The sequence below is a fragment of the Perognathus longimembris genome, chromosome 28 (genome assembly GCF_023159225.1).
Source record: "Perognathus longimembris pacificus isolate PPM17 chromosome 28, ASM2315922v1, whole genome shotgun sequence".
NCBI lineage: Eukaryota > Metazoa > Chordata > Mammalia > Rodentia > Heteromyidae > Perognathus > Perognathus longimembris.
The window spans coordinates 14,285,733-14,310,238 of record NC_063188.1 but is presented as its reverse complement, the minus strand read 5'-3'; the positions used below and the strand labels follow the sequence as shown (position 1 = coordinate 14,310,238).

The 24,506-nt window shown below is 38.2% G+C and overlaps 1 protein-coding gene across 1 annotated transcript in view; it reads right to left on the bottom strand.

Moving 5' to 3' along the window:
* Gpc3 (glypican 3) overlaps positions 1–24,506 on the bottom strand; it is a 393,667-nt gene that overhangs the window by 163,620 nt on the left and 205,541 nt on the right. The window contains exon 3 of the mRNA XM_048335774.1: positions 7,655–8,349. Within this exon, the coding sequence (XP_048191731.1) occupies positions 7,655–8,349 (695 nt within the window). The remainder of the gene's footprint in view (positions 1–7,654; positions 8,350–24,506) is intronic.

Genomic DNA, 24,506 nt, shown 5'->3' with positions numbered 1-24,506 from the left:
GGAGACATCCACCTTATCTCATTTTGCACTTCTGTGAAGCTTTATGACAGGAAATAAATATTCAAATAGCCGCTTCTCCCGAGGAATTACTGTACTCCTTTGGCATTTTGTTACTAACTACTCCTGTGATAGTCAAAATGTTTTCCATTTTTCCATTGGGGTCCTTTTAAGAAATGGTCCAAGTGAGCCAGGTTTCAGTGGCTCACACTTCTAGTCCTAGCCATTTCAGAAGTTGAGATCTGAGGATGACAGTTGGAAGGCAGCCTAAGGCAGTAAAGTATGAGAGTCGCACCTCCAATTCATCACCAAAAAGCCACAAGTGGAGCTCTGGCTCAAGTAGCAGAGTGCTAGCTTTGAGCAAAAGAAGCTTAGGACCAGCACCCAACCACTGAGGTTAAGCCACAGGATCTGTGCATGTATGTGTACCCATGCATGCGTGTGTGCACGCGCGCACACACACACACACAAAGTAGAAACACACAAGCAACTTGCAATCATCCTGCCTCTTCTTGTCAAAGCCAAAGCAAAGAATTCTAGAGTCATGAAAAGCCCATGTAATTTCCTTATATCATCTGCAGTCCATATAATTTCAGGATAAAACACTGAAAAGCTTTCCTCATGTGGGTTAGTTTTCCAACTTGCTGTGAAATTAATCATTTAGTGCCTCAAAAAAAAATGGTACTGACTTTTCCTTTGTAGTCTATCAACAAATAGGTCATCTAGGGCTGGGAATATGGCCTAGTGGTAGAGTGCTTGCCTTGTATACAAGAAACCCTGGGTTCGATTCCCCAGCACCACATATATAGAAAAGCCAGAAGTGGCACTGTGGCTCAAGTGATAGAGTGCTAGCCTTGAGCAAAAAGAAGCCAGGGACAGTGCTCAAGCTGAGTTCAAGCTTCAGGACTGGCAAAAAAAAAAAAAAAAAAAACAACCCTCCCAAAACATATAGGTCATCTAAGTTAAAAAAAAAAGTCTTTTTTTTTAAAAATACGGAATGTATCAAAGCTATTTTTATTATGAATGGATAAAAAGGATAGTAGCCTATAAACATTTGTCTTTCCAGATAAGAAACGCATGTAAAAGAACATTTCTTCCTACACTTCTAGATGCTGATCTGTAGATGTTAATAAAGTTATGTGATTTTTAAGGGTATATGACTATATATAATAAGGTTATATAATTACTGATTTTTGTTCTTTTCCAATCACTACTGAAAACAGCTTGTATAGATTGAGTCAAGGTACCTCATTCTGAGACTGAGAAATGAAGGTCCTAAATGATAGCATAAGGACATAACCACTGATAATCTCACCTCAGTGTTTACCAGTGAGGAGGAAGGTAGGGCTAGCCTTAGAAATTCTGACAAGCGACAGTCATGCACACAGACCGCAAACTATAACAATTTGATAGAATGGATTATTATCAAGGAGCAACAGGAGAATCTTGCCCCAAGCTTTCTACCACACATGAATTAATACTGACTTCACGGATGCTACCATTATGTTGTTGGATACCAGAATATGTTAGTTTCTCAGGAGGCAATGCAGTTCTATAAAAGCGATCTCAATGGACTCTCACTATTCAGAATCAAAGGCAGAGGCTTTAAAACCTGTCTGTTGGGGTGGAGGGTAGAGCTCAGTGGTAGAGTGCATGCACAAATCTCTGGGTTCTAATCTCTGTATTGCAAAAAGCAAAGCCAATCGAACAACTCTGCCAATCCAATGGAAACACTTCTACCACTGCAACTGGAAGGTAACGTACCCTTCATTACGGGTACTACTCAGAGATTCTAACCAATCAGTCTTCTAGAAATTACTCTGTGCCTTTAAGTGTTTAGAAGATGAAAAAAAAACAACTTCTCATGCTTTTAGTATGTCATTGGGAAATACTAGAATAAGAGTCTGTAAGGAGGGAGAATGAATTCAAAAAACTGTGCAGCTGGAAAAGCAGTAGGGAGTAATACAGGATATTAAATAATACAATAAAATGAATTTAGCTTGTGTTTGGGGAATGTCGATTATAGTGAGAGACGGAACGCTTTGAAAGAACAATGTAGAGGAATGATTACCAACAGAGCTTTGGAATCAGCCAGATCCACCTTTAAAAATCCTAGTTCTGCCATCCATTGAATGCAGCACCAGACTTATTCACTATCATCCTTGCAGACATTCCCTAGGCCTCTCAATGCCTAGCTCAGAGCTTCTCCAGTTCAATGCTCCATAAACATTTTCTGAAATGCATCTTTTCCAAAGGGTGAGAAAATGAGTATCACAATTAGGAACTAAAAGGAGAAACAATGGGACTTGAAAAGGTTGTGATTTTGCGTTTTGAAGCATTACATAACAAGCCAAGGTAACGAAATTGTGGAGAGAAAGCACTAGCAGACACGTGCCAAATGAGTCAATGAAGACAGCCTCGGGAGCGCATGCCTAGAATCATAGTTTCTTAGGAGGCTGAAATCCGCAGATAACAGTTTGAAGCCAGCCCAGGTAGGAAAGTCCACAAGATGTTTCTCTCCAATTAAACACCAAAAAGCTGAAGTAAGAGCAAAACTCAAGTGGTAGAGTACTAGCCTTTAGTGAAATGTGAGATCATGAGGCCCTGAGTTCAAATCCCAGCCAGGGTTTTGTGAGTGACTACTTGGGAAGGAGGCTGAAGATAACAAATGAAATGAAGTAATAGAAAATTGAGAGCTTTCTAGGAGGATACACATCTAACATGCTCCTTCTTACTAATTTACTACATGGATGAATTAAACATGAATGGCTGTGCATGTCCTCCGTACATAGATAGATGGTAATGATGATGAAAATGGTTTTCAGAACAAACACAGTGGAGTTTTGAAAAGAAATTGTGTAGGCAGTCTGGGGAAGTGACTGAGTCCTACAGCCCATGCCCAGGACAAACGAAAAAGTGATGATATTCAACAACTTGGGTGGAACAAAATATGGAAAGTATGCATATGTATGTATGTATATGTATATATATATAAAATAAACAGTTACATATCTGTACTCTCTTGAAAGTGTAAAACATGGGATTCAATAGTGTATTGATAAGTTTAACAGGAATATAATTTTTTTGTGTGCCAGTCCTTGGGGCTTGAAGTAAGGGCCTGGGTGCTGTCTCTGAGCTTGTTTGCTCAACGCTAACATTCTACCACGTGTGTCACATTTCTACTTCTGGCCTTTGGTAGTTCTTTAGAGATAAGACTTTCCAGCCTGGGCTGGCTTTGAACTATGAGCCTCAGATCTCAGACTCCTGCATGTAGCTAGGATTATAGGCGTGGGCCACCAGCAACCAGCCAATAAGAATATTTTTGCCCAAATATTATTATTAAAGACTATTTTAATAGTCCCTCAGAGCTAGGATGTCTATCCTAATTTGTGTCTGTGAAGAGTCAAAATGTAGCTAGTCACAGCCTCTTGTCAACATTTCTTTGTTTTTTTCATTATAATTTTTTCTCCCTCATTGTTTTTTTCTTCTCTCACCCCTCACATATACATGTATGTGTGTGTGTGTATATATATATATATATATATATATGGATATTTCACACTTGTATTTTTATCCACTGCACTAAAATAATATTAAGAGATAATGGCATCAGGGTGCGATATATTATACCTGTCATCATAGCTGGTTGGGAGACAGAGATTAGAAGGATCACCATTCAAGGTCAGCATAGGCAAAAAGTCAGTGAGACCCCATCTCAACAGACAAGTCAGATGTGGCAGCCTGTGCCTACTACTTAGGTGGTATAGGTAAGAAGATCATGGTACAACACCAGCCAAGCAAAAAAAAGCAAGACCCTCATTGAACAACAATTTAAAGCACATAGGGCTGGAGGTATAGTGGAAATGGTAGAGTCCATGTACAAGATCTTGATTTTAAATTCATGTACCACTAATGAGAGAGGGAGAGAGAGAGAGAGACAGAGAGAGGGGCAGAGAGAGACACACAGAGACAGAGAGAGACACAGAGAGACACAGAGACAGAGACAGACACAGAGAAAGACAAAGACAGATATGATGGCACTTAAGAAGGGTTCACTAATGCATAATTGTAATCCTTCTACCCTGGAGACTAACATAGGAGACTTTGTCCCAAAAAAAGGAAAAAGTAAGCCAGGCAATGGTGGCTCACACTTGTAATCCTAGCTACTCAAGAAGATCTAAGGATCCTGGTTCAATGCTCTTTGGGGCAGGAAAGTTGGTGAGATTCTTACCTTCAATTAACCACCAAAAACATCTGTTACTCAAGTGGTAGAGAGCTGGAATTGAGCAAAGAAGCTCTGGGCAGACAGTGCCTAGGCCCTGAGCACAAGCTCCAGGCCCAACAGGCATGCGCATGTGTAGGCATATGCGTGCATGCACACATATGCACATACACACACACACACACACACACAGAACACCACATTCATTTAGATGACCAAAATAACCCTTATAATTTGGGGTAGACTGGGGTCAATGGTGACCCCCAAAATAAGTGACTCAAGTCCCTCTGTGGCAGACCCCATCCTTCCATTTACAGCTGTAAAAGGCCATCCTTATACAGCAAAGGAAGATAATATTTTTAAGGCAATCTCCAAAGGGGCTGACTAGCAGGGCTTTCTGTTGTTTTATCACAACAGGAAGGTGACAGTGGTCAGCCAGCAGAATCTCATTAATGCTTTCATTCTAAATCAGCTTTTGCTCTGGGGCATTCTGTGTATTTGTTAACATGAATAGCATTCTGCAATTTACTGGGCCCTCACTTTCCCTTACTCCCTGAAATGGTTCTGGCTCTTTCTGGCCTGGAACACATCTGGGCCAATGATGCCCCTCATGCCACCTCCCCCCCCATCAATTTCCACCCTTGGATATGTATTACTTAGGCTTGATGATCATAAAACCAGGAACAAGGCAGAGTTTACATAGGCTTTGTGGTTTCGTTCAGGCATTCCCAGGAGATGGCCAACTTCATGCTCTCATAACCAGCTGCATGCTGGGAGCAATCAGGCTCTTAATGGCCGAAACAGAAAAGGACTGCATCACTGAGCACATCTTGGCAGGCAAGGCCTTTCCTCCTGCATGATAATGACATGAAAGGTGCTCCCCAACCCACGAGCATGCTGGCCATGTGCACACACACGTGCCTGGGAGCACACCAAAACAAATGTAGCAGGTTGGAAAGCCTCAATTAGCTATCCAATGTAAGCTCACTTTGTCTTTGAAAAAAATCTTAATGATGCTTTTAAAGTGCAGGGTCTACTAGGGGGTCAGAGTCTACTGCAGAAAGAGTATTAGATTGTAGGAAGCAGATGACCTTGGATTCTGAGTCTAGCTCTTTCATTAATTCAATCATGTTGGGTAAACCTTCCCGAATTTTCTTGGTTCGTTTGTAAATCAATGGGATTGGACTAGTAATTTCTCACAGCCCTTCCAACATTCACATATGGTGACAAGTTCACTCTAGGGAAATGCATTTAGCTACAGGTGTCTCTGCCAACTGGATTGACTTTGTTTTGTGTCAGTCATGGGGCTTGAACTTAGGGCCTGGGTACTCTCCCTGAGCTCTTTTGCTCAAGGCTAGTAGTACTCTACCACTTTAAGCTACAGCACCACTTCTGGTTTTCTGGTGGTTCATTAGGGAAAAGAGTCTCATAGGATTTCCTATGTGGGATGCCCATGATCCTCAGGTCCCAGCCTCCTGAGTAGCTAAGACTACAGGTGTAAGCATGCAGGCCTGGCTAGACTGACCTTTTTGAAGACTTAAGCACTATGCCTTGGGTAGTTTTCAATACCTGTCACCAAACAGAATCCCATGCACAAACCAGATGCTTGATAATTGTCTCCCAAATACTCTAGACTCTCATCAGGTGAGTGTACTTAGTTTCTTACCAGTTCCTATCTCATCTTTTTGATGTAAGAGTATTAAATGAGGATGGATACTTTCAAGATCAATTGTGTTCTCATCAAATAACCAACAGCACAGGCAATCTTTAATACTCTTGTCTCTGTTTCTAATATTGTCCTATCTTTCCTCTTACTAAAGACATCTCTACACCCCTGATGCCCTCGCTTTTATCTGGCACATAGTGGGTCCTTGATCAGTATTAGTGAACGAAAAAATGAATGCAGTTACTTTTCATTTTGTTAGTCCTGGGCAATCTACTTTTGCATAAGGCCTGAGAATCTGCTCTCAAATGATAAGGCAGTCAAGGGAATAATTAGCCACTGGAAAACACGGTCATTACATAGGATATTTTTGTTCATTTTACTATGAAATATTTCCCTAGTAAATTTGTTTTAAATGGTTACCACTGGGTATGGAACAACTGGAGCTGCTCCATAAGTTGCCATGCCCAGGGTTGTATCATTTCTGTCATCGTTCTTAGTTTAATTCATCAAAAGAAACCAATCCACCATACAGCTGTCTGCATCTAGAGTTTCAAAACAAAGCTAACTGGCCTGACTTTCCATCCACACGACAGATAAGATGCTGGTCAGACACAGTACACACAAGCTGTACTGCATAGAACCTAACATCACGAGTCAATGAGGCCAACCAAGCTCAGACTGAATCCCAGCTCTTCTCACATAACTTTAAGAGCTTCTTTTCATCTTGTACAGAGTAGGAACAATATTAGGACCTATCTCATGGGTTACTAGAAAGTCATATTATGTGCACCTGAGTTGAAGGAGGAGCTCCACAACAGTAGTGGACTTGATTGTTCTGCTACTACCCCCCACAAAGCCAGCAGCTATTTGTGTATCAGTTATTATCTTAAGGGGGATCTGCCAGTGTCTTTGGGTGGCTGTTCTCGTCCCCATTCCAAGTGGCTACTTCCTGTGGTTCTGCTGCCTCACAGAACTTTCCTTCTGCCATCACAGATCTCGTCAGTCTTAGACTGGTTATAATTAAGACTATAAACATATATGTTGAGGAACATGGGCAGTATCTGTTGCCTATGTTTTCATGTAGGTTTAGTTAGTACTAGCTGGGTATCATCAATTTAAAGTCACTACTCAATATGGTAATAATGTGACACACGTGATTAAGGAGTCAAGAATGAAATCATAATCAGAAAAGCTGGTGGTAACTGAATAAAAGGGAGTTGTAATCAATTTCTGAATCATGACTAATCCACTAAGTAGAGTTGAGTGGCCTGAGCAAAAAGTTGCAATCCCATAAGCCTCAGTTTGTTTGTTCAGAAAATGGACACAATATCCTCCGCTCCAAAAGATTGTCCTGAAGATCATGATAATTGAAATAGTGGTAATAATAGGTAACCTTTATTGAAGACTTACCATGTGATAGACAGAGGCTAAGTGCTTTCACATGTTATTCCCCTTAGAAGATGTTCTTTTTGTCTCTATTTCACAAGTAAAAGAATGAGTCTCATAAAGATTAAATCATTCTCCAATGGTCCTCAGCAACAAAGTAGGTGGTGCTAAGTTGCAAAGTCAGGGTTTATGGCTCTATAACCTATAGTTTTATACTAAATATACTTATTAAAATATATTGTTTAGCTCTGAGATTATTTGGTCCATCTGGCATCCTTGTACATCCTCCTTTTTTAGTCTTTCTGCTATTAATCTCTCTATTAGCACCTGCTAATGGGCAGGTTACCCCAATCAGGCCCATTTCCTCCAAAAAGTGTACTTACAGTGGTGGTCAGTTTGCCTCCATTCTTCTGGACATACTGGATGGAGTCATGGATTGTGGAAAAGAGACCAAGGAGCACGTTCTCCATGTCGTAGATCCTGTACATGCCATTCACAAGCTCCTCCAGAGACAGAATATATTCTCTCCAGTACTTGTCAATCTCAACCACGCCTGCCATACAGCCTTGCATGACCACATTGCAGTAACCACCACAAGGCTTAACCATCATCAGTCCTTGGCAGTAAGAGCAATACCACATCCGGGTGAGCATCCGGCCACAGTCCTTACTGAATTTCAGGTGATCAGTGGTGTTGATCACTTCTATTCCAAGATTCAGAGCCTGAAGGAAGATTCTAGTGACCTGCAGGGACTTGGAAACCTGGGTCATAATAAGCTTGGGGAAGTTGCCAAATACTTTCAAGTCCCGTCTTGCTCCACGGAGGCACTCGTTAATGTCGAAGGCTGACTCAGGCAGGCCTGGGTTCATTATCTGGGTATAGATGACTGGAAACAGGCTGTCGAACAACTCATTAACCATATCGTCCACATTGATGTCAGAACCCAAGATGTAGAGAGAGACATCCGTGAAAAATTCACCCACAAACTCAAAAGCTTGAGGGGTCAGGCTTGGGTAGTTGTTCTTGAACATGGCATTGGTGTAGTTCTTGGCATGGCGAACAACAATCTCAAAGGCCTCTGTAAAATAGATTAAAAAATGCCCACAAATTAAAGCATGAAAATGTAAGGGATAATTGAATTTGATAGGCTCTATTGCTTTGGTGATTAAGGTCTCATTTGCCTTAAATAATTGACTCACATTCATTTCTGCCATTACCGAAACGCCTGCAGTTGTTTGTGCCTATAAATCTATTTTCCTTTCTGAATATCAAGCCCAAACTTTGACATGCATATAAATTCTTAAATGCACAAATTGTATTTCAAATGACAAAAGCCAGGATTTAGTTAACACTTCAGCCTTTCATGAAAGTATCGATTAAAAATTGGCTAAATGAAAAGTCATTTCTCATTCTCTTATTGATTTATCCCATTAAAAAGAAATTGTTTTTCAGGATTCTTCATTTTTAGACAGAGATAAATATTTGACAACAAACTATATATTGTAGAAACTCACATAACAATTTAAGTCTGCTTGGCCCCAGAGGAGGGTCGAGTTATTAGCCAAGAATAAAAGCTATCACGAATGTAACCATTGTTGGTAGATTTTTTTTTCTCCAGATAACTTTAAAGCGAGCTATCTGACAGATTGCCAGACCCGAAAATGGAATTTATCCACGGAATGTGTATCTAGACGGGGGAAACAAACAATCCATGTACTTATCTATACATTTGATATTAAAAATAATTGCAAGCTGAATATCTGTAAAAAAGAAGTGTTATGCTTGCTTGGTAAATTCAGTGTCTACAAGGCTTGCAAGCCTGGCCTACTCTACCAAGACCATGAAGTCATGGTTACATCTGTTGCCCCAACCCTTTGGCATGAAGCCCAATTAGTGTCATTGGCTTGGAAGAGAAAGCAGTAATGTGATCATCTCATTTCTCTAGACTGAAATAGTCTAGACACAAATGATCTCAAATAATCAGATTTCTACCTGTAGATGAAGAAAGGAAAAACAACCACCCTCCTAGTTTTTTTTTCCAAGAAATAAAAGAGTGGAAAAACAAACAAAAAGAACCAATTCTACCAAGATGCTTAAAATGAACTTCTTCCAGTTCCTTCCAAAATACAAAGGCCCATGGCAGATGTAGTCCAAATGATGCCAATTCATGAGCCTTGAAAAATCAAATTATTACCACTCTCAGACTACTGGAGAGATTGTATGCCAGCAGTTCCTTGGGATCATTTAGTCCAACATTTCAGTCATCTGTGGCAGAAGTGAGCTTTAGGTTTTGCCACCACCATCTGCCCTAGATTCCTCACAAGGATTGGCCCAACCATGTTGAACAGATGCCAGTGCAATTCTACAGAGCTCACAAGCTCACAGGAGAAAAACAGTGAGTTTCAATGAGAACCTAACTTTCCACAAAGTTGTTTTGCTTTTTTTTTTTCTTTTTGAGGCTATGTTCCTGTCTATAAAGCTGAAGGCAGCTAACATGTAATCATTACTGGATTTGCAACTATGTGACCCTAGGGAAAATGTTTTTCTTTCCACTAATTACTGTATGTTCATTTATTTGTTTTGTTTTGTTTAGAACATTAAGCAATTCCGAGAATGATTATTATCTATCTTATAACAATCTTTCTGGCTCCTGGGGTGATTTTATGCTAAATTCTTTATCCTGAAAGTTGAAGAGGGCCAGGAAATCTTCCAGAACAATATGAAGACACTGTCAATGAATTTGTTTTGGGTGGCACTGGGGCTTGAACTTATAGCCTCATTTCTGGTCAGTTCACTTGCTTGGCTCTAACACTACACCATACCTGCAGCCTGGCTTTTTTGCAGGTTATTTTGGAGATGGAGTCTCCTGAACTTTTCTGCCTAAGCTGGTTCTGAACTGTGATTCTACACATCTCAGCCTCCTAAGTAGCTAGGATGACAGGCATGGGCTACTACTACGTGACAATGAATATTTTAAATCATCTGGAATTTTGAGATTTAAATTTTAATGGCAGAAATGAATAGTCTGTTACTTATGACCAATAATTTATTATTAGAGCATAATACTAGGCTTTGTGCTAAGTTCCAAGGGTATGTAAGTTCTGGCTACATTAAGATAAATGATAAGCAATCTTTATTTCAGAAATATTCACGAGCTATATGGTTTACAGTTTACAACTATATTGTGAAAGCTATTTTTCTGAATTTGGTATAATAACCACCGTCTGGCAGATGCCAAAATTGAGTCTCAATAGAAATATTTTTCCCAAGATGGCACACAGCTATGAAATACAAGCAATGAACCAACTAGTATCTCCCAAAGGTACTTATACTCTAACTGCTCTTAGTCTTACAGCCAATACGTATATTTTCAAAAATCTTTGTAGAAAGTTAAGTTCTATTTTTAAATTTTTACTTATTATTGTTATACTATTATTATTATTAGTTGTGAAGCTCGAAGTCAGGGCCTGGGCACTATCCCTGAGCTTTTCCACTAAAGGCAACTGCTCGATCACTTTAAGCCACAGTGCCACTTCTAGTTTTCTGGTAACTAACTGGAGATAAGAGTCTCACAGACTTTTCTGCCCCAGCTGGCTTCAAACTGTGATCCTCATATCTCAGCCTCCTGAGTTGTTAGGATTACAGGTATGAGCCACTGGTGCCTGGCTTAAGTTCTATCTTAAAGTCAGTAAGTTCTCATTGTTTTCCCCTCTCTGAATGAAAACATATTAGAAGAAATTGCAGTCATAAGACCAATAAAGCAGATGTACATTCTTCCCTTTGCTTTGGGGACAAGATGAAATAAGAGAAGGGAGAATACCACTACCAACATGTTATCCTGGTGAATTTGGATCCTCTAAGCCATGGTAAAATGAATTCTCTGCAAGGTAAATTGTATTGAAAACACACAGTGTATTCAGTCTCTAATGTGCAAGAGATATGGCAGGGAAATCCCACAGATTCCACTGTCAATAACCTTTTTTGAAAAGTTTCTGTTACTAGCACTGCTGGTGGATCAATAAAGAATGAACATTATGAAAGATCATGAACTCTTCTGCAGAAAGAATAGCAACAACACACATTGCAGGGCAAAAGGGCTAAGGGTTGAGAGCAAACCTCAGTCTCTCAGGAGCTCTTGGTTTCCATGTCCATAGCTCTGAATCCATTTAGCACATGTGAGGGTTTTGCCCAGCCCCCTTATTTCTAAATCACAGCACAAGAGAACAAAAAAGCACAAGCACTCGCACCAAGGCTTCAGGGGGCACTTAGAGGTATGAACGCTAGCTGAAAAGAGATTGCTCAGGTTTTCTTGGCACCTTGAGATTTCACAAACTACAAGTCCAAGACCTAAAGAACTGCAAAAGAATTTAGTCTTTAGATATTATGCAATGAACTAGATTCAATACACAGAGCTGAGCCATGCAAGGTTTGATATACAGCAAGATTTCTAGAATTCTAGATACTTCCATCATCAGTTCAGTCACACAATTTGGCTAAATCGTAGTGCTATCAATGTCCTCCTCAAATTATGATGCCCCAAAAGAAAAGGAAACAAATTCTTGTACTTCTCTTTAAATGGTTCAGTAAGTTTTTCTACGATCCCCTTAGGACATGCAGCCTACCATTAGAAACAAAAATCACTGTCCTTTGTATCTGGTGCTGATGTACCTGCATTAGATTCAGACAAAAGGAAATATGCTTTTATGGGCCTCTTTTTCAGTAGAAGGCTGAGAATTTCCTAAAAGAAAGCTGAGGTTGAAAGAAGAGAGGAAATAAATGAACCATGGAATCCTTGTCAAGCTCTATAGAATAAGGTGATCCCTACAGAAGCAGACTATAACTCCCCCCCCCCACACACACCCAGGGTAGCTTTCCCAGCACTGTAAGAATGGAAAATAGTTTTTAATAAGAACTTTCTACACTTCTAGGATAAATGCTTCACCATGGCCCCAACTAAAAACAGTCCTTAGTTTCAATCACAAGTAACTCACTGGAAAGGAAAAATGAATAGTTAGGCTTATCATTATGCTATAATGTTATGTGAATACTTATGCTTGCAAGATGCATGCCAGAATCTGTGGTAAACTTGCTCCCATCTGCCCTGTTATTCAACTCTGCTATAAACATATTTATTCAGAATCATTTTGCGTTTTTCTGATAAAGAAACTTAAGGTGATGAGCTCAAGTGATACACACACAAAATAATATTTCCAGTCAAATGCCAGGGCCTTAACTTGAATGCCAGGACACTTCAGTAATTTTGGTGCATACTGACTAGCTTGAGAGTTCAAACTCCTGAAGTCCCAGCCTTACAGATCCACTACATTTCCATGACTTTTTGCCTCAAGAAATGACACAAATGGTTTAGAATAAAAACCCAAGACAAATCTTTCTTTTCAGACAGGGGGATAATTTATAAATAATACTGAACATTTTCCATGATAGATACCTGCACTGCAGGGAATATAAACATCACCAAAGTCTGATCTAACTGAAGGAAGGACAATTATATAACTGGCTCCCTCTAGCCTTCTTGTTATACTTAAGGGGAGCAGTAGTATTAAGAAAAATTTCTCAAGGTCTAGTAAAATGCCAAGATTAATCATCAGAGTATAGGCAACATGTACTCACTGTATACATCACAACTGAGATAATTGGAGGACATAAACTTAAGAAAGAGTTCTTAAGGAATTCCAAAACTAATAGGTAAGAAGAAAAAAAATTACAGGACATTAGAGGAAACTGAAGCCTTTGGTAGCTAGAATTACAACACATATTAAATACCCTAGCTCCTAGCCAAATGAACATAAAACTTCATACAAATCTAATTACAGCCAGGCCTGGTGACTCACACCTGCAGTTCTACCAACTTGTGAGTCAGAGATTGGGAACATGTGAGATCCCAACTTCATCTATAAAAGCTGAATGTGGCTGATGCTGGTAGCTCATGCCTGTAATTCTTGCTACTCAGGAGAAGATCTGAGGATGGTGGATGGGAGCCTGCCCAGATGGAAAAGTCTGTGAGATTCTATCACCAATCAACCAGGAAAAATCTGGCAATGAAAGTGTGGCTCAAGTGGTACAGCTTGAGGTGATGAGCACAGAAAAAATCTAGTAAAAGTGTGAGTCTCAGGACTGGCACCCAATAAAGTTTTAAAATCCTGGCTGTGGTGGTTCATACCTGCTATCTCAGTTATACAGAAAGAGTAAATAAGAGGCATGGTCAAGGCACCTATTCAGAAAACAACAAAGGCAAATGGGCTAGGGGTATGTGGCTCACGTGGTAGAGTGTGTGCCTAACAAGTATTAAGATCTGGGTTCAAACCCCAGCACTGAAAAAAATCATTAATTAATGAATTATTTATTAATATTAATTATTTTAATGAATGAATTAATTTGGTTCTTATTATCCAATTACTATGTCTTGTTTTAAAGAAGCAATTATATGTTAAAAGTCAAGAAAAGCAGTCTGAGGAGACAAAGCAATTGTCATAACTATATTTAGATATGACACAGATTTTTAAATAATGAGATGGAATTGAAACAACTGAGAATAATATGATAAAATAATACTAGCAGAAAAAGAATCTGTAACAACAGATGGGTAATTTCAATCGAGAGATGGAACCAATAATTAATGAAGACATCAAATATACTGAAAGAAATGAAGCGTGTCTTTCATGGACTCATCAATATAGTATATTCAACCACAGAAAGATTCAGTGAGTTTGAAGCAACATTAATGAAAACTTTCCATACAAAAATGAGGAGAAAAGAAAGAAAAAAAGGAAAGGAGGCAAGAGAGAATAAAAGAGGGAAAGAAGCAAAGAATGAAGGAAAGAAAATAAAAAGAAAGCAGAAGTGAATCCCTGTGAATTTTAAGAAACTTCATAAGGTATAGAATATGTATGATTGTAATTTCTGAAAACAAATTATGTGAGTAAAAAAGATCTAAAGTGGTGAAGGAAAGGAAAAAGTCTTCCTATTTGTATCTAGAAAAAGTAGGTGAGGTCCAGGTTCCATGCCTACTTTGTTGAAAAAACAAAATCTCAAAAGCAAAACCAAACAAACCAATGAAAAACGACACGTTAAAATGGAGTCTCAAGAGAAGTTAATAAAACCTTTTTTTAAACTATGAAAATGAAAATAAAAGTCTACAAATTTGTGAGATACAGTGACTGAATGGTACAAAATATATAGCATTAACTATACATATTCAAAAACAAAAGCACTTGTCTAGCATGTGCAAGGGCTCAGGTTTGATTCCTTTTAGAGACAGGTGGGGAGGGGAGGGGATATCAAATCAGTAATCTAACACTCCAACAAAGGAACTAGAGAAAGAAGAGCAATATAAAACTTAAAGTAAGCACAAGAAAATACATTTAATAATCAGAACAGAAATGAGCAAAACGAAAAAGGAATAGATAAATCTAAGGAAAGTTAAATTGTTTCTTTGAAAACTCAGTTAAATTAAAAATTATCCAATTAATTTAACCAAGAAGATAGACAGAAGACTAAAATCACTAATATGAGAAATGAAAGAAGGCTGAGCTCCCATGCGTATTAAAAATCTACTAGGTGAGTATTAATGAGCATCCGTATGCCTACAAACTTGATTTTAAAAATGGACCTATTCCTTGAAAGACAAAGTACCAAAAAGGACACAAAGAAAATTAATCTCAAGTGATCTATATGTATTAAAGGCATTGAATCAATAATTAGTTATCTTGCAAAAATGAAAGTACCCAGTCTAGCTGGTTTCTTTGGTGAGTCCCAAATATTTAAAGAATAAAGGTACCTAGTTCTCTACAATCTCTGCTGGAAAATGGAAGCAGAGGGAATACTTCTTAACTCATCCTGTGAAACTAGGATCATCCTAATATCAAGATCAGAATAAGTTATTATAAGAAAGCTATAGGCAATATGTTGAAAACATAAATGCAAAACCACAACAAATGATTAGCAAGTGAAACTCAACAGTGTATAAACAGAATGATATGCCATGGCCAAGCTGTATTTATGCTAAAAGATGGATTCAACAGTCAAAACTCAAGTAGATGTGAGGCACTGATCCCATCAACAGCAGAAGAAAAAATAATGTGACCATATCAATAGATGCAGAGAAAGCATTTGCTAAAATTCAACATCATTCATGATGAAAAGCTGTCAGCAAACTAGGAAGAAAGAGAAACTTTATTTGGCAAAAAATATCAACAAAGAGTCTTACAGCTTACATCCTATTTCAAGTTGAGAAATGGCTTGCTTTCTGTGTAAGACTGAGAACCAGGCAAAGATGTCCGTCTCCCAGCACGCCTATCTATCATTATGCTTGAATTCCTGGTTAATACGATAGAAGAAAAGGAAATAAAAGCTATACAAACAGAAAAAACTACAAAACTCCCATAAGATACATCAAAGAATATCTCAACAAATGGAGGTGATCAAGATTCATAGACAGGAAGCTAGTATGAAGAAAGATGAGTTTTTCATAACATGAGCTATATACTCAACAGACTCCTAATCAAAAGCCCTGAAGGGTATTTCGTAGATATAAATATTAAAGTTTATATGGAATGACAAAAGAACCAAAACAGCCATTATAACCCTAAAGAACAAAATTGGAACTAGGATATGTGCCTCCGCGGTAAAACACTTGGCTAGTGTTTGTGAGTATGTGGGTTTTATCCCCCTCCCTTCAAAATCCCACAAAGTTAGAAAACTGGCATGACTTCAACTTGAGGATTCCTAAAACGTTACAGTAATAGAGACGGGATTATATTAGTAAAGAAATAATAATATTAATGTAATAAAATATGGAATCTATTAATAGACCCATATAAATACAATCAATCAACCTTTGACAACAAGACAAGGACAATTTAGTGAAGAAAAGAATACCCTTTCAAATAGTGCTGAAACAACTGGATATCCCCTCACTAAGAAATTAAGCTACATACAGACCTTTTTTGTGTGCATGCCAGTCCTGGGGCTTGAACTCAGGACCTGGCCAATGTTCCTGAAATGTTGTCCTCAAGGCTAGTATTCTACCATTTTGAGCCACAGTTCCAATTCTGTGTTGTTTTTTTTTTTTGCTGGTTAATTGGGCTTTACTGTCTGGGCTGGGTTTGAATTGCAATCCTCAGATCGCAGACTTCTGAGTAACAAGGATTACACCATTAGCCACTGGTTCCTGGTGATACAGATTTTTTTAAGTCTTTTATAAAACTAGTGTTAAAATGAATTACAGACTGAGATGTAACGCTTAAACTTATAAACTCTTTATAAGGTAACACGAAGAAGATCTTGGTGGTCATACGCTTAGCAATGAGGTTTTAGATGTAACACCCACAGCACAATCCATGAAATACAAATTAAGAAATTAAACTTTAATAACACAAGGTTTCCATTCTGTGATGTTAGACAAATGAAGACGAAAGCACTTGTCAAGAGAATGAAAAGACAAACCACAGATTAAGAGAAAATGTTTGGAAAAACTGTATCTATGTAAGAACTTATATCAAATATACATAAGAACCGTTTAAAATTTAAGAGCTAGAAGCTACATGTGGTGGTTCAAGCCTGTAAATCTAGCTACTAAGGAAGCTGAGGACAGTCTAGGCAAGATAGTAAGACCCTGTCTTAAACAAAAGTCTGAGGATATAAGTTTGGTGGTAGAATATGTGCCTAAAATCTGTGAGACTCTGAGTTTAATCAGCAATATCAGCACATTACTAAGCTAAAATAAAGCTAAAGTCGACAGTTAAATAAAAACAAATTGAGGGGCTGGGAATATGGCCTAGTGGCAAGAGTGCTTGCCTCGTATATATGAAGCCCTGGGTTCAATTCCCAAGTACCACATATATAGAAAACGGCCAGAAGTGGCGCTGTGGCTCAAGTGGTAGAGTGCTAGCCTTGAGCAAAAAGAAGCCAGGGACGGTGCTCAGGCCCTGAGTCCAAGGCCCAGGACTGGCAAAACAAAACAAAACAAAAAAACAACAACAACAAATTGAAGCCCCGCACTGGTGGCTCACACCAGTCATCCTAGCTACTCAGGAGGCTGAGATCTGAAGATCACTGGTCAAAGCCAGCCTGGGCAGGAAACTCTGTCACTCTTGAGATCCAATTAACCACCAGAAAAAACCCAGAAGTACAGCTGTGGCTCAAAGTGGTAGAACACTAGCTTTGAGCAAATGGCAATCAGGGACAGTGCCCAGGCCCAACTTCAAGCCCTACAACCAGGAGAGAAAAAAAAAAAAAACAAAAGAAAATGAACAAAAGATTTGAACAGACTTCACCAAAGAAGACATGCAGATGTCAAATAAGCAAAAAAAAAAAATGCTGTGTCCTAAGTCATTAGGGAATTGCAAATTAAAATAATGAGATACCAGTATGCATATGCATCTGTTTTTTTAATTTTTAATTTTTTAATTTAAATTTTATTGACAAGGTGATGTACAAATGTTACATAATAAGGTAGTGAGTACATTTCTTGTCTTATTTGTTATACCCTCCCTCATTTTTCTTTCCCTTCCCTAGTTCAGATAAGCATATATACAATATCCAGTGTACCAAAATCATACACAGTGACCACAGGGGTACGCCATAGGAAATTCACCTAGTAAGTATGCAGCTGTTAGAGGAGTTAGAAGTAATAGAACGGAACAAACTAAATGCAAGGGTACAAAGCATAAGATAGTGCCACTCAGTGTTTGTAGAAATGAGAGATGTACAGCCACTTTAGAAGACAGTTTTGGCAGTTTCTTAAAAAAACTATATTTTATAATTTTATTATTAGTTTTTGGTTATGTAGCACAGAAGAATCAAACCCAAGGCCTCATGCACACTAGTTAAGCATGCTACCACAAAGCCACATTCCCAGTGTCTCAACATACTTTTACTCTATGATCCTGAGATTATGCTCCTTGAGATTTATTGAATTCAAATTGATTTAAAGAAACTCATATCCACACAAAACCATGTATTGAAATGTTTGCATGCCTACTAATTTCTGAAACTTGCCAAAAATTAGAAGACAGTAAAATGTCCTTGAAGAAATAAATGGATACATGAAGTAGCCATGTATTCATTATTATCTGTAGTACATTGACAAAATGGAATATACTTATCAGATGAAAGAAATGAGCTAGCAAACCATGAAAAGACAGAGGAAACTCACACATATCTAGTGAAAGAAATCAATATGAAAAGTCAACATACTGTATGAGACCAAAGATGACACCTTAGAAACGGCAAAACTGTAGAGACACTTAGAATATTGAATATGAACAGCTGGCAGACACTTGAGAAGGTAGCAGAAGGGACAGGACAGCAAGTGGAGTGCAGGATTAGTGGAGCATAAACTACTGTGTATGGACGTACACAATACAATACATTTGTCAAAATTCACAGAATGAGGCGAGGCAAAGGTTGAACTTGAATGTAACCTAAGAGCTTCTCTATGTATGCTGGTCTTGGGGCTTAAACTCAGCGCCTGGGCACTGTCCCTGAGCTTTAATGCTCAATACTACCATTCTACCACTTGTGCCACAGCTCCAATTCTAGCTTTTTTTTTTTTTGGTGATTAATTACAGCTTGGAGTCTCACAGAGGTCCCTGCTCTGGTTAGGTTTGAGCTATGAGCTTCAGTTCTCAGTCTCCTGAGTAGCTGCTATTATAAGTGTGAGCCACCAGTGCCTAGTAATTATTATTAGTAATAGTGATAATAATAATGAAAATAATAATAATATTAGACCATTAATGGTAGGGAATGCATCACACTAATTCTAATAATGGTTATAATAGAGGAGACCAAGTAGGGGAGAAAGAGACATTAATAAACTGTATTTGCTGCTTGATTTTTCTTTGGTCTGAAGCTGTTGTAAACAAATAATGCCCAATACCTTTTGAAAGTGAAAACCTGGATCTTGGAAATTAGTCCTTGATAGAACTACTGACAGTAACCACTGGAGAGTATTATTACGATTTTGTTTTCTTCAGTCTACTTTGACATTTCTTTCATGAGTTAGGGAGTTTTTAGCTACAATATATGTCATATGGTAGCTTATTATAATTCCACTGGGTAAAACCACTGGAAAAAGTTAATGGACCAAAAAAACCCAAGCAGGTAACACATTTCAATGTTATTTTTGAATACCGATTTAAAACAAAACAGCCACACAGAAATTGCAAGTTGGAAATGGCAGCCTTACTTTTTTGGGAGAGATCAGAACCCCCTGAAAATATAGATGTAATGTCTGTTCGATTTTTCTGGCATTTTACATCACAATAATTAAACTAGAATTAACTCAGGTTAGAAAAAAGTCACCATGAAATATAAGTCATTTATTTGTGTAGAAGTAGGACCAGCCTATAAAATGGATGTAGTTTTATTGTTTAAGCTTCACATACCAGGTGTTTTTTTTTTTTTTGGCCAATCCTGGGGCTTGAACTCAGGGCGTGGGCACTGTCTCTGAGCTTCTTTTGCTCAAGGCTAGCCACAGCGCCACTTCCGGCTTTTTCTGTGTATGTGGTACTGAGGAATCAAACCCAGGGCTTCATGCATGCTAGGCAAGCACTCTACCACTCGGCCATACTCCTAGCCCTCACATACCAGGCTTTTAAATATAAGGTACAACAATTAGAACTAAAGAAGGAAAAGAAAGAAATATAATTTCATGGGTTATTACATATATCATTAGACAGATAGATAACAGTCAGATTTCCCCCACCGGGCATCAGAGAACAGAGAGGACAATTAAAATGATTCATTCAAAGAGTTTTCAGAAATAAGAAGTGCATATCTCTAACTAGTATAAAATTTATGAGTCTGCAACAGTTGACCACACTTTAGCCCCATTAGCCAAATTCATTCCTAACCTTTACTCTCCACTGGTTTTCCTGAACAACTAGTTTACTTCTATCTTTGGGACTCTGTGATACATATTATAATTTTTCTATTACCACATGCATGACTAGAAAGTGTAGAGCTACATTTATAACCTACCACTACCAAGGATAATAAAGTTCATGTTATATGTTTTCTATCATAACTGTCCTCTTGGTTCCATCGTACTTTTTCCTAGATTTTTCCAATTTGCCTGTTCATGTGTACTTTTCTTGAATTGTCTTAGTTTTATGCAATAGCCATACATATATTTATTAGATTTATATGTATATGTATGTATTCATAGAGTATTTAAAATTGTTTTAGGAACAATGTAGGAGGTGAATAAGGAACTAAAAGAGATGGAGAGTAGAAGCTATCTTTATCACTTTAAGACAAAAGATCGTTGTGCTAACATATAGCATGGGTGGGAGTGGCAGCCATAGAAATGCAACCATGCCTAGTAGCATGAATTGCCAGTAACATATCAGATTATTAAGTCTTTCTAGAGCACTTTGCACTCGTGCAAGTACTTCCCAACCAAAGCAGAAGACTCCTGCTCTTCCTGGTTACTAGCAGTCCCCTAAGAAACACATACCAATTCAAATTGCAACTTTTTTTTGGCATTGAACTTATCACAGGCTTCAGCCATATGTGAAATCAGTAACATTAACCACTTGCTAGAAAATTAAAGACCATTTATGGGGCATCTTAGTCGCCTCATTAGCCTGATTTCACTTGCATAAAAGATACTTTTTTTTCACTTACTATTTAGTAAATGCACATTATCTGCTAGACTGTGAATAAAACATGAAAATGAAAGGGCCCCTAGGCTCTAAAGTCTTGCAATCACCATCTGTGATAAAATACTAGATGACTTTTCTCAGTTGAAAATATCATGGTGATATGAAAGGACATTTTTCCCAAGAATCTCATATAGCTCTAATATATCTAGTATACATTGCAAAGAGGTCACCATGACTTCCCAAGTGCTTCATGTCATTCAGATGTTTTTAAATATAGATTTTTAAATCTATGTCCTAAAGTGGCGAGGGAAATGAGGATGGATATGTTTGAATGAATTTTTCTGCATATATGATGATAGAACAATGAAATCTATTGAAATTGTTTTTAGAAGGGGGTAATAGGCGAGAACGATGGGAAAGCAAGATGCATTGGAATACATGTGTGCAAATGTCACAGTGAAGATCTCCCTTGTATAATTAATATATGATAATTAAAAGAACATAAAGACAAAATCTATGTTTTAATTTGATCAGCTATTCCTTTCTATCACCCAAAGTGAGTGTGTATGTATGTATGTGCATTGGGTGTTGCATATGTGTGAACAGCACCTAAGAGAAACATTATCCACACATTCACACATGAGGTCACTGAAACTAAAGGTCAACACCAAATTATACAGTGGTTGTGGGTGGCAGCAACAAGGACAGGATTCTTGACACACATTGATCATCCCACTATATCCATCTCCTTCAGGGGCAAATTTTACGTAGCATCACAATATAAAGCACTTAAAGATGGGCATTGTGTATAAAGAAGAAGCAGCATCCTTGGGGCATTTATATTCTTTCAGGCAGCATTCTGAGAATTTTATGTGTGTTAATTCATATACTTACAGAATCACTCAATGAACTAAACATACGCTCCTACAGATAAGAAAATGGAGGAGGAAAAGGGGAGGGGGAAGAAGGGGAAAATGAGGGAGGAGGTAACAAGTTGGATAAGAAATGTACTCACTGCCTTACATATGAAACTGTAATCCCTCTGTACTTCACTTTGACAATAGAGAAGAAAAAAAAAAGAAAATGGAGGCACAGTTGTCTCCTTCCTAGGCTGTCTTTGAACCAAGACTCTCAGATCCCAGCCTTGACAAGCGTGAGTCACCAACACCTAGCTTAGTTGAGTATTTCAGCAAAGTGAAGAAGCAAATGTTAACAGAAGGTTGTGAAAATGGAAAACTAGTCATTGAGAAGATCTTATGGTTAATTATAACTTAGAAGAAGAAAGGCTGAGGCAAAAAAAGACCACATATTTTTCACCAAGACAAATAGCAATATTTGAAGCAATGTCCCGATTTTGTCTTGTCTGCACCCTGCTGGCCTCCATCATGGGCAGTGTCATAATGTTATAGAATGCACCATATCCTGTCCTAGAAATACAACACCAGCCATCCAGTATTACCTTAGCTTCTGGCAAGATCAGAGAGAAGGGAATGTCTTGACGTTGTTTGTGTCAAACTTCTAACTGTAATTCTTCCACAAGAGCAATGTCTACAATTTCTCAACTCTGACAACCTTTGGCCAACTTTGCCACTACTTCTCCATTGCTGTTATAAAGGAAGAAAGAAAACTTAGCATACAATCTTTTTGTTCCTGTATTTTCTTAGGTGTTTTTTTTCTATTTTTTTTCCTAGGAGTTTTACCCTCAATAGCTCACAATGAATTTCCTTCCTTTTAATTCTCCTAGGCCCTCAGCCCTACAAACACAATTTTAATATGTAAATCTGCAGGGACTATGGGAAGGGGTGGATCAGGAAAACATATTTCTATCCAGACAGATGGACAAGAGACAATATACACTATGTGGGCTCAATCCATGGTACGCGAACAGCTGTGGGAAAGGAAATCCAGCTGTTGGCCAGGCCAGACCAAGTCATCTATGCTCTCAGAACACTGACATTTTCTGGACTCAAAGGAAACAGTGCCTGAATTACTAAAAGGCCTGAGCACCATTTCAAAATCCTCCTTGCAGTGACCTGATCTCTAAAGTGGCTTTCTGCCAGACAGACCTTCACCATAGTGCTGCATTCAAAAGGACTTGTTTGAAAGAGACATTTTTTTTTAAAAAAATGGCCCATTGCTGTCATTTGGCAATGTGCCTGGAAAAGGCTGGTTTGGAGATTGGATATTTAAAACAGACTCACTAAAATCCAAGCTCCAGTTGCTTTCCCTAATGAGGCTTTCCAATCCTGTTGTGTAACACTTTCCTTAAACATGCCTGGGAGGGGAGGGCGGAGAGGTCACACCTGTGGTTACAGGCTTGGGGTCATCCCCAATTCCTACACGAAGGAAGAAACAGCACATCTTCCTCAGCTGACCTCACTAGCCTGACTTGAGCTAAAAAAAAAGAGTGCAGTTCATGGAACCCAGAACATTGGAGTTTACATCACTGAAAATTCGGTTTGAATAAGGAAAACTGACTAGAAACCCCTTCAAATATTATTATTGTTCAAGTTGGAGAGAAAAAGATGAATGATGATTCAAGGTTGTCATTTTCCAAAATCTCCACGTGGAAGTCACCAAAAACACTATGTCTAGTCCAGAATGCTAAAATCAAATGAGAAAAGGAAACTGTTTTTCATTCTTCCTTTGGAGATCAATTGTCTGGGCAGGGAGGTAGGGAAGGAATTATTGGTGCCATGGAGTCCTGAAACACTATGACATCAATGTTTATTGGAATGTTAATGAAAATGATATTAAAACCATTGCTGTAATATGCCCATAATTAGCTTCCCCTTTTCCTACATACTGTCTTTAAGCTCTTCAGAATGAGCATTTCCTATAGAACAAGTTACCAATACACATACGATGCCAATAAACTCTAACTTGTCTGCTTTCTCTCTGTCCCTTTGCTTCTCCTCTCTTGGAAGTTTTCTCCTTTCTCCATGTCTCTAAAAGAATGCCACACAAAGGTCAAGAATGGTTCCATAAAACAGACAAAAGTTGACTTGGTGTTTCTCAATGCTCGTTAAAGTGCAATGGTATATAGTATAGTTTTTTTTTTTTTTTAGACAAGGGCTTATATGTGTCAGCTCACATACTGGCTTGCAAACTAGATTCCCAACAATGAAACAGACCAGACAAGAATGTTAATTTCTTTGAAAACATCTGTTACTATGGATAGATTCACCACAATTGGTCCCAACACAGCTGGAACCATGCCTCTTTCAAATGTCTCACTTGAGCTCATGTTATTGCATCCCACATCTCCGTAATCTTATTAGATTAAAATTAAAGTTCATTTTTGCTCTAAGACTATCATGGTATTGCTGGAGACAGTGCTAATATTGATAATTCAGGTTGAGTATCTGGAGTAACATGATGGTAGCACATTCACTTTTATCATCATGACCAGATAAAATAAATAGCAACTATTAATAATAACAATAACAATGATCACAATCATGTATACCCTCTGAAGACCATTACACATCGTATTTATTTTATTATTTACCTTAACCCTCACAACCATCCTGTAAGATTGGTATTATGATGATTTCTACTTTATACCTGAGGAAACTAAGACTCAGAGAGAAGTAACTTCCTCAGT